This window comes from Gigantopelta aegis, unplaced genomic scaffold, assembly GCF_016097555.1.
Source record: "Gigantopelta aegis isolate Gae_Host unplaced genomic scaffold, Gae_host_genome ctg3705_pilon_pilon, whole genome shotgun sequence".
Lineage (NCBI taxonomy): Eukaryota > Metazoa > Mollusca > Gastropoda > Neomphalida > Peltospiridae > Gigantopelta > Gigantopelta aegis.
Genome location: NW_024533470.1, coordinates 3,282 through 19,997, shown reverse-complemented (window position 1 = coordinate 19,997; position 16,716 = coordinate 3,282). Strand labels below are relative to the sequence as shown.

Genomic DNA, 16,716 nt, shown 5'->3' with positions numbered 1-16,716 from the left:
AAGGAGTAGTAGCATCATGTTATGGTGGTCACCCTACTCTCATTACCTTACTCCTCAAACAAACTTCCACACACATCACTAATGATCAGAGAGAACTACTAGACTCATGTGTTAAAGGAGATTTAGCACAGTCATAACGAAAACATCAGATAGTCCAGATACTACCACTGGTACTTGGTCTTACTCCACTCATGGTAGCTTCATCATGTGGAATGTTGATATAGTAGATGCTCTCATACAAGCTGGAGCTGATGTTAATAAACAAGAAAGGTTTTGGGAGTTCACCCCTTTGTTCTTTGCTGTAGTAAGAGGAGGTAAATCTTTCACAATAGTAGAGACACTTTTAGAGCGAAATGCTAATCCTAATGTTATTGCTAAAAGAGGGACACCATTAGATGGAAGCTAATGATATTAAAAAAGTGAATATTAGTGACCTACTAACCAAATATGGAGGTCAGACAAGAGCACAATTAGAAGGCAACAAAAGAGAAAAGAACGAATCCCTCAATTCACATATCACACCAGATGAAAAAATACCATACCTGCATCCATTACAAACAACAGATGAAACTAACAGGATATAAAGACTTATGAAGATTCAAGATACGCTATCAAGAGGGAGGCAAAACAAATGAGATTACAATTGCCAAGTCCCCAATGTCCCATACTTTCATTCATCACTCCATACATCTTAAACCCTACTCATACATTAGAAATACCGTGTGTGTGAAACATGGCACAATAAGAAAGAAGTTAAAAAAGTATACACTGTAATGTTAATTAATATTACTATTATAAGTGTGACTATTAGTTAATTTTATAGTATAATTTTGTTTCTCATTATTAATAAAAGTTGGTTATACTATAATATATATAATTTAGGTCATAATTATGTGTTTTTCCAATAAAATGAAATTAAACAGTTTGAACACACAACCAGGACAGATATATAGTTTAGTCTTCATTAGGTTAGTAATAATCCAGTCTCTTACACAGCAGCACCAACATTATATGTGCCTATATATATATATATAGACTAGAACAGAATTCTGTTCTAACCCGCTCTGTCTAAACGGACATCGAGCACTCTTCAAACAGAGCTTAGATACTCAGTATATATAAGACCATATATATAAATGGTTTTATATGAGCTTATTCTCTGAGGCCTTGAGCTTGAGAACTTCCTTATTCTCTGCAGCAATCAAGATTTTTAAGAACTGTTATAGTAAGACCCGCCTACAAATATGTGCTGCTCACTTCAACAGTGTTATATTATATATAAAATGTAACAAAAAAATGTTGACATAATTAGCCCCTCCCTTTAAAGGGTGTGAGGCTGACTATGGAAGACACCACTGTATTTTGTACTTAGTAAATTATGTTTCTTTATAGTATCCTTGTACATCTTTTACATGGAGTTATATCTATTGGAATATTAACAGTAACGAGTATTGGGGATAAAACTATCAACATGTTAGATAAATTGAGTGGATGGATGGATGAATAGATTAATGGGGTAGATGGACAGACAGACAGATGGATGTGAGGATGGATAATGGGCCAATGGACACATGTTAGATGGACTGAAAAATGAATGGGTGAGGTTATCTGAGTACATAGATACAAGATGGATTAAAGATACAAGATACATATATTAGCTAAATAATTTCATGTAAATGTCCAATATTTTCTAATATATCTAATACAACTATTCATATAGTATTCATTGATTTATTTTCTATTTTTTTTGCTCTTTAGTTTTTTTGATTTCTTTCTCAGACTATTTGGATTTTGTTTGGTTTAGTATCATTGACAGAGTTAAGAAAAAAGATACTTGAAGATAATAGATTTTCTTCACATATCTCATATTAGGACATGTTAATAAAAAATAAAGCATTTTAACGTCTACAATGCTAAATATGTTATCTATAATATAATATATATGATATATTCAGTTTCTTAATAGTTGAATACTTGTTTATCAAGTTTGTTTGTATGTAAAGTTTGACCTCGTTGTTAGACTTAGTATATCTCACATCAATGGATCATGTCTATGTAATAAAATAAGAAACCACAAACTTAATAGTATTAGTTATAAGAGATCCATTTTACTATAGCAGTTACATTACCAGTTAATTATGAAGAGTATGTATTACTCTCTCTACTAAATAGGGAGGATGGTATCTATCTAATATGTCTTTACATTCATTCAAGTTGTTTCATTCTATTGTATTATTTCATCTCATATCTCCTCATATTTTGACATATTCATATACTATTTGAAAGATATTATCATTATTATTACAGGCAATAAACAACTGGTAAGATCTATTTAATTTCTATCTGTTTGTCCAACTGGTATCATTCTGTTTTATTTATGGATCATTGCCTTATCAAATGAACTTATTAATTCAGTCCCCACTACTTCCTATCTTATTATCGTCTCTTCATTATTAATTCATACATTCTCCTATACAGTCATGTTAATATAATTAAAAAATACTTCCATACCAAATTTTTGGGTAGAGATTCCTGTACCATGTAGTAATCATGTATATGGTAAAAATGTTTCATGACACCTTTCATTGCAACAAGTGTGTTTTTTCATATTGGATTATGTTTACTTATTTCCTAATTTTTTAGCTGATCAGTTTCTCAGATTATTTACATTATATTTTGGGTCTTATCATTATAGCTTGTATTATTGGACCGATTTTGTGGACTCTCCAAAGTTTAGTTCAAGTTGAAGGAAAGAAGAAAGAAGTTTTTTGAGGATACATTTTCTGGACAAATTGATTTTTCGTTCTATTAATCTACACATACCGAGTTATTTTCTAACTGAATACTAAATAAAAGTTAGCTATGATCTATTATAACTCCTCCTTAGTGGGAGTGGTTAGTTACCTTCTACGCATTTCTAGCTGATAACGAACGAAGTAGGTCAGGACTAAGGCCAGACTTGGCCTTAGTCTTGGGGGACAACCGCCTCTGTATCAACCATGGCAGGTCGTCCCCCCCAGAGAATACACGATAAAAAGGAAGTTCGTAAAGTATTGAAGGATGTATTGACGAGACATCCTTTGAACGACCTTCTAAAGCAGAGTTTACAGAAGTGCTGATGAAATGTATGGCATAACGTATTCCCCATCAGTAAACCAGTCAGAAAATAACCCAAATGTTCGAATGAAAGTGGAATATGCTAATGTATTACGATTGGTCTGTGATGTGATTTGAAATTGCGAAGTGGGGGATGGGGTGACGGGGCTAATTGCGATATGGGTTTTTTTTTTTTTTATGTTATGGTGGGGTGAGGTGGGTTAAACACTGTCAACTCTTCTTGCAGTGCCTATCAAATCAGGGTGGTCCAATCGAGGATGGCTGCTGCTAAAAGTTAGGTAAAAAAAAAACTGGGTCGAAGAAGTCAAAAAAAGAAGTTTGATATCCATTAGGACCTTTCATATGACAACCATTTAGTTGACAACAGAACACAAGGTTGGTATTGTAAATAATTATTATAATGATGGTATTGAACCCAATTTGAGAAAAAGTTCATCTGTACAGTTGTGTATATATATATATGGAGTTGTTACATAACACAATTTGGTTAATACCTTATACAAGGTGGCCATATATATCATATATATATACAGCTGTTCATTCATGATCAATTCTATATATTATATTAAGGCGTGGTGTTGTAAACTTGAATCTATTTATTAAATATCATTTAGTATGTATTAAGTATGTTTTTTAAAGTACACCATAAAGAGATGTTGGAAGGAAAGCAGATAATAATTTAAGACTGCCTGTCACTATAAACTATAGACTTTTAGAAAACGTATCTTAAAAAGGTCATCCATTATTTCAAATATACCGATGTACAAAAAAGTTTCAATTTTTTCAATTTTGAAGTAACTATAAATTTTGCAACATAAAGTTAAATATTGTAGAAATGCTGCTTCTTTCTCAGACTGTTCTTTAAACTTGGAGATCAAGTCGGGAGATAACAAATAGGAACATACCTAAACCTATTTTTTTTTCATTAGAATTCATTTGTAGTTTTACTTATCAATATTATATTTGTAAGCCTTTACTATGTGAGACAGACCATTTATATCCACCTATGTCATTCCTATATAATAATTATTATATGTACCCAATTACACAAAAATGGAAATAAATATCACTGATTATTCGTCATTTGCTGTTAGCACACAAAATTTAATTAACATTCATCAGTTACATATTTGGCAATTTTGTTTTAATTGGCAATATCTATTATCCCACATTCATAGATTGTATGTATTCTAGGTTGGTAATTTCTATTTACCATTAGCTACACATGTCACATTTCCGTTTGCTCAATAATTGTTCGTGAAATGACATTAAGCAAACATAAACATAAAATTATATAATACTGGTCCAAAAACTGGCTGACATCTTACGTATGCCATGCAGGTTATAAAATAACTTGAAATTTATTCTTTCTGCTTGTCTTGTTCGGCTGCCTAGATTATAATAGATTTGTTTTAGACAGAATTAATAAAATTAAGAGTGTTTCATATAGATACTGTATAATATTTTCATGTAGGGAAACAGTGATGCTGTTATTCAATTGGATCATACATAATTTGGTAATGTCAACGAAGTACCTACACCTTCAATATCAAGTTCCAATCAAGGTACCGTAATACTTTCTGACTTCATTGTAATATTATGGTATAAATATTATTGTAGTTGCTGTACTCTCAAGAAGTGGTAGTTCTAGAAGTGTGAAGAAAAAGAACAGAAGAGCCACCAAATGACCCTTAGAGAGTCTACACAGAAAATTTCAGTTTGTTAAATGGTAGCTGTTCGATCATCTCTTGATAATAAACTACAACATCAACAATTAGCACTAGTGGATTTTATTAGATGGATTGAACATCGAATGAACTGGGGTTGGGCAACTAAGTGACATCACCGACTTAAATGAGCTTTTCAAAAACTCCATCCATATTTAGACTTCTTAGACTGTGCATTGATTGTGGATATGAGTGAAGAGTTTCTCAATGATGAATGCTATGGGAAAGACAAGAACCTGGTTAGTTGAACTTAACGTATCATATGGTATGCTAAGAGTCTTCGTTGCTCATCTACAGTAAAACAACTTAAAAGTGACCTCAAAGGATCTACTTTCCCCCTCATTACACAAATCTAGCAAAACATGCCTCAAATTTTTATTGCATTACACAATCCATGGAATGAAGCCAACATTGAAGGGCTTTACTTGCTTGTCAGGCATTTACTTCCCACAAAAATGTAAGCAATCTCTTTTTTGGAGTATATCAAATTGATACAGGTTCAGTTCGTATTAAATACATTTTCCATGAATCAAAAGCTGATTGTCTCATAGCTTATGCTAAAGGCAAGCTACAGTTTATGCGTCTCATTGGTATCTTTGGTCTCTAACAATTAATGGTGAATCTGTCCTGGAAGAAGATGAGATATGAACTTACATTTGAGGCAGCTCTTCTTGAAGCTGCAACTATTGGTCAACAATGAAGTGTTACAGTTTCTGTTTAAATTAGGAGGTGACATAGACCATTGTGATGAAGAAGGCATTACAGCACTTATGCTAGCTAGTGAGGTGGACATGAACAAGTCATACAAACACTAGATCAGCTGGAGCTAATCCTAATATTCAAGATAACAATGGCTACACTGCATTGATGATAGCATGTTGATACAAACTACTACACTATAGTTATACCTACTCCAGGCTGGGGCTAATCGCTGATATAAAAATGACGTGGTGACAGTATAGCTATCATAATTGCCTCTAGAAAAATGCTTGCTCTGACATTTCAAATTGCTACTTCATATTCGACTGCTGATGGATGGTTAATTCAGGAAAATGGCAAGACTCCATTAGACCTCACGATATCAAGTTTAGTGAGTAACAAACTTTATTGCAGCCATTCGTATGGACATTCACAGCTCATTATTACCTTATTGATAAGGTTATTCAGCTGCTTACACAAGAAAAATTTCCAACTTTTTCTACTTATGTTGCTAAAGGAGATCACATCTCTCTGGAAAACCACCTTTTCTGACGGCCAATGTCCATACAATTGTACACTAGCCAATGAATATTACTCATCTTATGATAGCCTCATCTTGTGGACATACAGAGACAGTACAAGTCCTCTTACAAGCAGGAGCTAATGTCAACAGTACAGACAATGATGGGTACAGTCCACTAGTATATGCTATATGACTCACACAAATCACGTCAAGTTATGGAAACAACTAGTTACAGCTGGTGCTCAACCTAACTTTTTCTAAGCATTTTTTTATGGCAAAGAAAAAGAAAAAGGAATGGAAGGACATGTGTATATTATTTACACTGATTCTAGGCTTTAAGACACGATCAATTCTGAATATGAGAAAAAAAAAGATGAGCAACCTCTTTCAACTACTTTATGTTTAATTTTCTCATTGCCTCCTTTTGTCCCCCCTCTATTTTTGAAGCTGCAAGAATTGGTAATAACAAGGTGTTAAAGAGAAATACGAAAGAGATGTAGCTAATGATAAAATCTAATTATGAAATGGACTACCCTAATGCTAGCTAGTCTGAATGGTCATACTCAGGTTGTTAGACTAATACTCAAAAAGAATGCAAACGTTAATTTTCAAAATAAAAATGGATCAACTGCCCTAATTGCTAGCCAAGTCTAATTGGGTCATTACTCAAGTTATTGAAATACTGCCCAAAAGAATGCAAATGTCAACTTTCATGATAAAAAATGGATTGACTGCTCTAATATTAGCTAGTCTAAAAACGGTCAACCCAAATTGTTGAACTACTACTTAAAAAGAATGCAAATGTCAAACTTTCAGAGTGTAAATAGGAAATCCTGCCCTAAATGTTTGCTATCTAAATGGGTCATTTCCAATTGTTGAATTACTACTCGAAAAACATGCAGACATTGATGTTCATGATATAAATGGAAATACTGCCCTAATGCTATCTAGTGGAAATGGTCATACACAGGTGCTGAACTACTACTCCAAAAGAATGCAAATGTTAACTTTCATAATATAAATGGAAATACTGCCCTAATGTTAGCTAGTGTAAATGGTCACACCCAAGTTGTCGAACTACTACTCAAAAAGAATGTGAACATCAACTTTCATGATAAAAATGGATTGACCTGCCTAATGTTAAGCTAGTCTAAATGGTCACACCCAAGTTTGTCGAACTACTACTCAAAAAGATGTGAACATCAACTTTCATGTTAAAATGGATTGACTGCCCTAAGTTAGCTAGTCTAAATGGTCACACCCAAGTTGTCGAACTAACTATACTCAAAAAGAATGTGAAATCAACTTTCCATGTTAAAAATGGATTGACTTGCCCTAATGTTTAGCTAGTCTAAATGGTCACACCCAGACGTTGTTGAACTACTACTTAAGAAGAATGCAAATGTCATTTTCATGATCTAAAATGGGAGTACTGCCCTAATGTTTGGCTATTCTAAATGGTCATTCCCCAATTGTCGACATTTCTACTCAAAGAGAAATGCAGATGTTAACATTCAGAACATTATGGACTTACTGCCTTAATGGCAAGTAGTATATACAAGGAGTCATACTCAGGTTGTTGAAACTACTACTTTAAAGGACCAATGGTAACATTAATATTCAGAAAATAATGGAGTGACTGCCCTAATTATAAGCTAGTGAAAAATGGTCATCACCAGGTTTTTGAACTACTACTTAAAGGACATGGTGATGTTAACATTCAGGCTAGAATGGAAAGACAGCTTAATGCTTGCCTATTCAAAATTGTCTACACAGGTGATTGAACTACTACTTAAGAGCATGCAGCCGTTAATATTCAGGATGAAGGCGGACGGACTGCGCTAATGCTTGCAAGTGATATTGTTATAAAGGGGTTGTAGAACTATTATTAAAAGAGCATGCAGATGTTAATATTCAGGATGAAGGCGGATGGACTGCAACTAATGCTTGCAAGTGATATTGGTTATAAATGGGTTGTAGAACTATTATTAAAAGAGCATGCAGATGTTAATATTAAGAACACAGTTGGATGGACTGCTCTAATGTTAGCTAGTTCGAATGGTAACATGCAGGTTGTCGAGCGCTACTTTATCAACAATGTAGGATGTTAATGTTCAGAATGAAAGGGAGTAACTGCTCTAACAGTAGATAGCTTCATGGGTCATATTCAGGTTATTGAACTTCTGCTTAAAAAACATGAAGATGTTGAACTTCAGATTAAATAATGGAATGACTGCACTAATGCTAGCTAGTTTAAATGGTCATCACCAGGTTGTTGAAGTTTTACTCAAAGAGCATGCAGATGCCAATATTCAGGACAGTAGTGGTTGCACTGCACTAATGCTAGCCTGTCAGAATGGTCACATTGAGGTCGCCAAGCTATTACTTAAAATCAACAAGCAGATTTAATGTTCAGAATATAATGGATTAAATGCCCTAATGTTAGCCGTTTTAAATGGTTATGTCCACATTACCTGAACTGCTACTTGGAGAATATGCAGACATGTAACGTTCATGATAAAGATGGAATGACTGCTATAATGATAGCTAGTGTGAATGGTCATACTGAGGTTGTGGAACTACTCCTTAGAAGCAGGCAGATATTAATATTTACAACAAGGGTGGGTTGACTGCCTTAATTGTAGCTTGTTACAAAGGTCACATTCAGGTTGTTAAATTACTACTTAGTTATAATACACATGTTTGATATTCATTACAATGGTGGGATATACTGCACATAATGCTTGCTAGTCTTAATGGTCATACTCAGGTCATTGAACTATTACTAAAAGAACATGCAAATGTAATATTCAGAACACAAATGGAGGGACTACTCTAATGATAGCTAGTCAAAATGGTCATACTAAAAATGTTGAACTACTATTCAAGGAGCATGCAGATGTTGATATTCAGACCAATGGCGGATGGACTTCCCTAATGCTAGCTAGTCAAAATGGTCATGGCCAGGTTGTGGAACTACTGCTCAAAGAGCATGCTGACATTAATATTCAGATCAATGGTGGAGGGACTGCCCTAATGGTTAGCTAGTCAAAATGGTCATGCCCAGGTTTGTGGAACTACTGCTCAAAGAGCATGCAGACATTAATATTCAGACCAATGGTGGATGGACTGCCCTAATGGTAGCTAGTCAAAATGGTCATGCCCAGGTTGTTGAACTACTGCTCAAAGAGCAAGCAGACATTAATATTCAGACCAATGATGGATGGACTGCCCTAATGGTAGCTAGTCAAAATGGTCATTCCCCGGTGTTTGAACTACTGCTCAAAGAGCATGCAGACACTAATATTCAGACCCATGATGGATGGACTGCCCTAATTCTAGCTAGTGAGAATGGTCATACTCAAAGTTGTAGAACTACTACTCATAAAGAATGCAGACGTTAATATTCAGACCAATGATGGAGAGCAACTGCCCTAATGCTAGCTAGTGAGAATGGTCATACTCAAGTTGTAGAACTGCTACCAAAAAGGATGCTGATACTAATATTAAAGATAAAGAAAGCTACACTGCTTTAATGATGGCTTGTCAAAATGGACATCTTGGTAGGTAACTAAGTCTTTACTTACAAATCACATGCAGATCCTCAGTTGGTTGCATCTGATGGATTAACAGCATTTTCATTAGCAGCTTATAGTGGTAATAAAGACATTGTTAATATGCTCTTAGACAAAGTTCAACCCACTACTGATGAGATTGAAAAAGCAGTTGTAGCATCATGTTATGGTGGTCATCCTACTCTCATTACCTTCCTCTCAAACAACTTCAATGCCTCACCTAATGACCAAAGAGAACTACTAGACTCATGTGTTAAAGGAGATTTAGACAAAGTTGTAATAAAAAACATTAGATAGTCCAGATACTCCCTGGTACTTGGTCTACTCCACTTATGATAGCTTCCTCATGTGGACATGATGATTATAGTGGATGCTCTATTAAAAGCTGGAGCTGATGTAATAAGCAATTGTCAGAAAAATAAGTGGAAACTCACTTCCATTAACTTTGCATTATCAGGAGGCAAAATCCCCTTCAATTGTAAAGACACTCTTAGAAAATAATGCCAGTCCTAATGTCATTGTTGAAAATAAAACAAGCTTTAGATTATGCTTATGAGAGCAAACAAGAAACCATCAGCGAGCTACTAACCAAATATGGAGGTCAAACAGCATCACAATTACAGGAAATAAAAAGAATATGAAACTTTCGAAACTGAAGTCATCTTTATTGACATGTACAACTCCAGCAACATCATTACTAACCACCTGTGAATTATCAAGTGAAGTAGCAAACCACAGCTAATGTAACATCTTTACTTACACCCTACGGATTCAAATGATGTTATCACGAGTCAACCAGAGCAAAAAAAACAGGTTTATTGAATTTTATGTCTAACTTTTTGATTCATTCACTTCACACCATTTTAAACCCCTACTCATACGTTTAAAGATACAAGTGTAAAACAAGACAACAAAAGAAGTCAAAGAATCGTATTCTTTAAATAAAATGTTCATAAATATAATACATACTTTTTCACAATAAATTGTTTTGATTAACTTTTTTTAATTAACTACAAAATATAGAAATTTTTTAAACTCAATGTTTTTTGAAATATACAAGATTTTCACCACAAAAAGGTTCTTTTTACAACAAGAAACTTATACCAATTTGTATAATTATAGCTCATTACACAATTGTAGTACATTTAATTTAATTATGTAGTACAATAGTAAAAGATATGACTTCAATATGACTTTATGTATTGTATTGAAGGATACACAGTCAAGCTTTAGGTACAGTTCTGGTAAGAGGTAAAGACCTGACATTAGAACTGAAGATTTAGGAAGAAAATCTGTTTATTACCAGACTATATTTGAATAGAACTGTAATGATGCGCATGGGTTGAGCTTTGTGGACTAATGAACAAATTAAGAACTGAATTAATAAGCTTCTTCAGCATCTCTGATCACATGGAAGTATATCACCATTAATGAGCAGAGACCTCCTTCATTTGCATTTCATTAAAAAAGGTATACAACAAGTTGAATATCAAGCAATTAATCATCATACTGCATAAGAGACTTTACAGACAGCATTTTTAGTTTGGGCATCATACATTTGCTATGTCTTATATATACCAGTACATTCTCTAATGTTGATATTAATACTATCATAAACTACATTTTCTTAAGATGCAATACTGAATTGAATAGAAATAAACTTTTTTAAAAATATTACAATCATATTGACATAGAAATTGTAAAATACTTATATATATTCTAAATAAAGACAATCTTTCTAAGAATAGAGGAATATGACATGTCCATACATACCAATATACATGTGGAACAGATCCATATTACATGTAGTGTAAGATATTGTACCAGGTATTGCAAAATTAGTGTAGCATAAATTGAAAATAACTCAGTCATGAACACATGTTTGATTTTCTTAATATAACTGAAATTTAATATAAAATAACAGTTAAACTAATGATGATAATTTTATTTTTAGATTTACTGCATTTTAGTAGTATTTTACTAGTAGATTAAAATTCTTTTGCTCACAAGGCAAATTACTAGATATACCATATATGGTCATAAGTAGTAAAGTACCACTGTGTTTGTAGACTAGTCCTATTTATACTTTGACAGAAATATTGACAGAAATATAGTGTTGCTGATTGTCTACTAGTAGTATCCTGAGGAGGAAAGTGTCACATTGTATGTGTGTACAGACTGCAGGAACAAAAGGTAACTAAATGTGTAGAACAATTTGTCTTTTGGATATATTGATTGTTTGTAGGTCATTATGACTGATGTCCATATAACTGATGGAATTATGTTTCAATTTTACTTCAATAGATTAACATCAAACAATGCTCTACAATTTCTTGTTAAAAGTGGTTTTGTTGTAGAAGATAAATGGAGTAAACTCACTAGTTTTCTATGTGTGTCCACTGTAGGAGAGGAGAAGACTCAGAAAATGTCAGCAATGATCAAGACTACCACTTTGCTTTAGAAGAAGGTTTACAATGGTGGATTACAAATGGTACTGCCCCTTGTTGGGAAGAACTCATTTCAGCTGTTGAGAGCTTGTGGTGATAAGGGTATAGCTACTACACTGAGAAGACATCTAGATATTAAAGATGAAGGTATCTGCTATATATAGTTCATTATATACTAGTATTTTAAAATAATTATCAATATAGTATAATAGTTTAGTAAAGTACATACACAAGGTATATTCTATTGATTTCATGTATTGAAGGACACAGTTAGTATTTTGATACAGTTCTGGTATGACTTACTCTATTAAATGGAGTGGAACTAGATTGATCGTTCACTCATATGAACTTAATATTTACAGCTTCTTTTCTATACCAAGAGCAAACAGTACATGATGGTAGTCAATATTATTTAGAGAAAGTGTCACAAATATGTATTGTTCTCATTGTTAAAATTGTTTAACCAATAAAAAATTTTTAACAATGAGAACAATACATATTTGTGACACTTTATAGTGCTTCCAATAGATTTCTTGTCATAGCTGTTATGTGTGAACTTAGAGCTATGACAAGTGTGCACTACTCCATTGATACAACTATCTATAAATGTATTATATTATTATAAAACTAAGTTCAATATATTACTATATTATGTCTATAACATATATATACCATATATTACATGTAAACATCATATACTCTAATCTATGAAGGAATTACTCTTTACTATAATGTTCATAGTGTGATGATTATCAGAGAACTATAGCAACTAGTGGTTAGTAGGAGTTCATAGTAATATTATTGATTTCCTACATCTTCTGTTTCTGTTCACTTTGATTAATATCGTAGATCATAATTAAATTAAGATATGCAACTGGACAACTGAGGAATGTTACTCTCTAGTCATTATTTTTATGAACTTCATTTTAAAATTATTATTAAGATACAAGGATCTATATCACTATAAAAAATCATTTTATTTTTTAAAGCAGTCAATCTCATAGTATATTAGTAATTCTAACAGTATCAGTATTGTTTGGTATTAATTCAGTTTTGTATCAAATACTTCCCTCCCATAAGTACAACCTATATAACCATATATTTGGTTATGTCAACTAATAATTTTTTGCAGTTTTATATTTTACTGAAAAATAGTATCAACATAATAACAACCATGTCCCGGCTACAACAAATGTTAGTGCCATATAGCTTAATTAACATTTTCACACTACTCTAGCATTATCAAAACTATTGTCATAATAGATGTTTTAAAGAAATTTGTCAAGAGTAGCTGTTATAATACTATAGTGCTTTTCTAAGTGTAATGTGACTATATGTCTATCAGTATTGGTAGCTTATGTACATATAACAGTATATTCTTCATTCCAGATACACAACATCATTACATACATATCATTGACCACCTGTTGTTGCTACAAATTTTATGTAAATAAATTCTACATAAGTACTTGTAATTACTTCCACATAGAGTCTTGTGTATAAATACCAGTATATATAGCAATGACCCATACATTACTACAATGTACTCTATCTGGCAAGTCTTAGTATATGAACGTCTATTTAACAAAACAGTCAAATTGGTAGTAAAAATAAAGTCACATTACTTGACAAAAATTAACTCCTTCACAGCAAATTAAAAGTTATTACAGTTAATGATTATTAGTGACACAATGTATCACTTGTTCAGCAGTGTGATGGAGGAGTGCAATTTAGCTAATTAATTATTCATAAGTAATAATAGTTTGATTACTTAATAGACATAAATGAAGTATTCAACAATATGGGGCTGGTTTTTTTGTGGTGTAGCTCTACAGGGCTGCTACTTTTCTGAGACTTGAGTAGTTCATTAACCGCCTGGATTATCTGAGAGATTCTAGCAAACAGCGTAATAGAGCGACAGCATTTTCATTAGCAGCTTTTGGTGGTAACAGACACCTTGTTAATATGCTTTTAGACAAAGCTCAACCTACTTTTGACGAGATTGAAAAAAGCAGTTGTAGAGTCCTGTTTAGGTGGTCACCCTTCTGAACTAATGATATAAAGACTTATAAAATTCAAGATACACTATTAAGAGGGGAAGAAAACAAAAGAGATTACAAATACCCAGTGTCATATCCAAACTTGGTTCACTCACTCCATACATTTTAAACCTTACACATACATTTAGAAATACCAATGGTGAAACACTATAACAAGAATAAACCAAATCAAGACAACAAGAAGAAGTCAAAGAATTATACCTGTTAGTATTAATTAATATTACTATTATAAGTGTGATTATTAGTTAATTTTAAGTATAAAATTGTTACTGTTTTTCTTTAATAATACAAGTTGATTTGTTTATAATATACCATTATAATTTAGATCATATCATTATATTTTAGTAATAAGATGAATATAATAAACTATAAGCAGACAAATGTGTAGAGATTATCAACAATTATTGATCCTTTGAATAATGAGCTGAATATAACTATAGTTATATAATAAAGTGATTATTACTTTGTAAATTGCAAATAATGATAAATAAGGTTAATTAGTAAAATTATTATAATTTATTATAGAACTTTATATTATTTTACTACAGTTATAGTAATCATTTGAGTGTCTCTATTGTTGTTATATGTCATACAAACAATAGGACCAGACAAAATGACTGATAACATATAAATAGTGACTTCATTAGATATATCATAACCTGGAGTACTATATTTTTCAGCTTTTTTTATTTTTAAGTTCATATTGATCATCTATTGAATATATCCTCTTACACACTATTTGATATGTACAGACATTGTTTTGCTAGAGTAAATGTAGTGAGGGCGAATATTCAAATAGTTTATAAGAGACATCAAACTTCTATTAACTTAGTAACAACCAGAAAGTAGTAACACTTTCTTACGACAACAACACAAAAAGAATATTATTATACTCTGTATAATGTATAATTCATTAATACAATACTATCTTATATATACTAGTCAATGTAGTTATCTTTTAGTAAATGGATAACCAAATAAGTCACTGTGATTGCCATGTAATTTCATTGAAAGGACACCAGTTAATCTTTTGGTACAGTTCTGGTATGAGTTAAAACATACAGAACTGGAGACCTAGGACAAGTAATCTGTTTATTACTAGGTTGTATTTACTACCATCTAATCAACTGTGTATGATAAGTGGTATAGTTAGTATAGAAATATTTGAGCTATTATATTTTGTTTACTTAAGCTTCATTTATGTATAAAATACGTTTTGTTTACAGTCATTACTTAATAACTATAATATATATGAGATAAGCAATTGTTTTTGTAAATATACTTTTTCATTGTTTAAAGAGTACAAAGAACTATATAACATTATTAGTAATATAGACCAACATTCATATACATATATATATAATGATAAATACTATGGATATGAATTGTTACTGAAATGATAATAGTATAATTGAACTACATGTAGTGGATATACCGTAACAGAATTTTGATGACTTGTAGTGGTAATTAAATTGACAATAATAACTAGTAATATTACTTCAGATTAAATGGATACAGGAACAATTTACAACTTGCTGTTAAATGAGTCCCTCCCTCAAACAGGAGGAGTTAACTTGTAAGAGAAATAAAAACTTCGCTGTTTCCTAGCTTTCTATCTTGCATAGCTGTTTTGATTGTGTTATTGTTACTTATTGTGTTTCTTCTTATCTTTCTGTCATTGACAGCTACTCAATTGTCTACTAACTCTATAGTCTTCTGTTGAGTATATAATAAAAGTGTTGATATTACATTGTATGTGGTGTACAGACAGGAACAAAGGTAACTAAATATGTAGAACAGTTGTTCTTTTGATATATTGATTGTTTGTAGGTCATTATGATTGATATCTCTCAATGGAGAGCCCATATTGGTTATGGTATTGTCATTCATATACCATCATACTAACTAAAAAGACTCCTTCTACCACTGATACCCCTGGATGGATAAGTCACTGTTGCTATCGGCAGATGAGGGTGGTGGTACTTTGATATTCTATCTAGTTTTTGTTTCTCTTACCCTTCTCCTCATTTTATCAGGTGATATTGAAAACTGAACCCCGTGACCTAAAACTAGGTCAACAAACATTAAAAATCTAAACTGATGGAATGATGTTTTCAATTTACTTCAATAGATTTAACATCAAACAATGCTCTACGATTTTCCTTGTTACGAGGGGTTTTGTTGTTGTTAAGATAAATGTGAATAAACTCACTATTTTTCTAGGTGTGTCACTGGAGGAGAGAGAAGACTCAGAAAATGGTCGTATTGATCAAGACTACCACTTTGCTTTAGAAGAAGGTTTACAATGGTGGATTACAAAATGGTAATGCCCCCGTTGTGGGAGAAGAATAACCATTTCAGCTGTTGAGAATTGTGGTGATAGGGTATAGCTACTACACTAAGAAGACAACTAGATATTAAAATTGAAGGTATCTACCAATGTATAGTTCATTATATACTAGTACTTATAATAATTATCAATGTAAGAATATAATTTAAATTATAGTATCATTCCAATAGAATTCTTGTCATACCTGTTATTTGTGAAATTATGATAGTAACTAAGGC

The 16,716-nt window shown here is 32.3% G+C and overlaps 1 protein-coding gene across 1 annotated transcript in view; it reads left to right on the top strand.

The window, feature by feature from the left end:
• Positions 1-16,446, top strand: part of LOC121392382 (ankyrin repeat domain-containing protein 17-like) — a gene marked incomplete at its 3' end in the record, with an annotated part of 30,323 nt that extends 13,877 nt beyond the window's left edge. The window contains 4 exon segments of the mRNA XM_041523615.1: positions 199-314; positions 8,315-8,436; positions 9,234-9,411; positions 16,372-16,446. Of these exon segments, the coding sequence (XP_041379549.1) occupies positions 199-314; positions 8,315-8,436; positions 9,234-9,411; positions 16,372-16,446 (491 nt within the window).
• Positions 16,447-16,716: the final 270 nt, after the last annotated feature.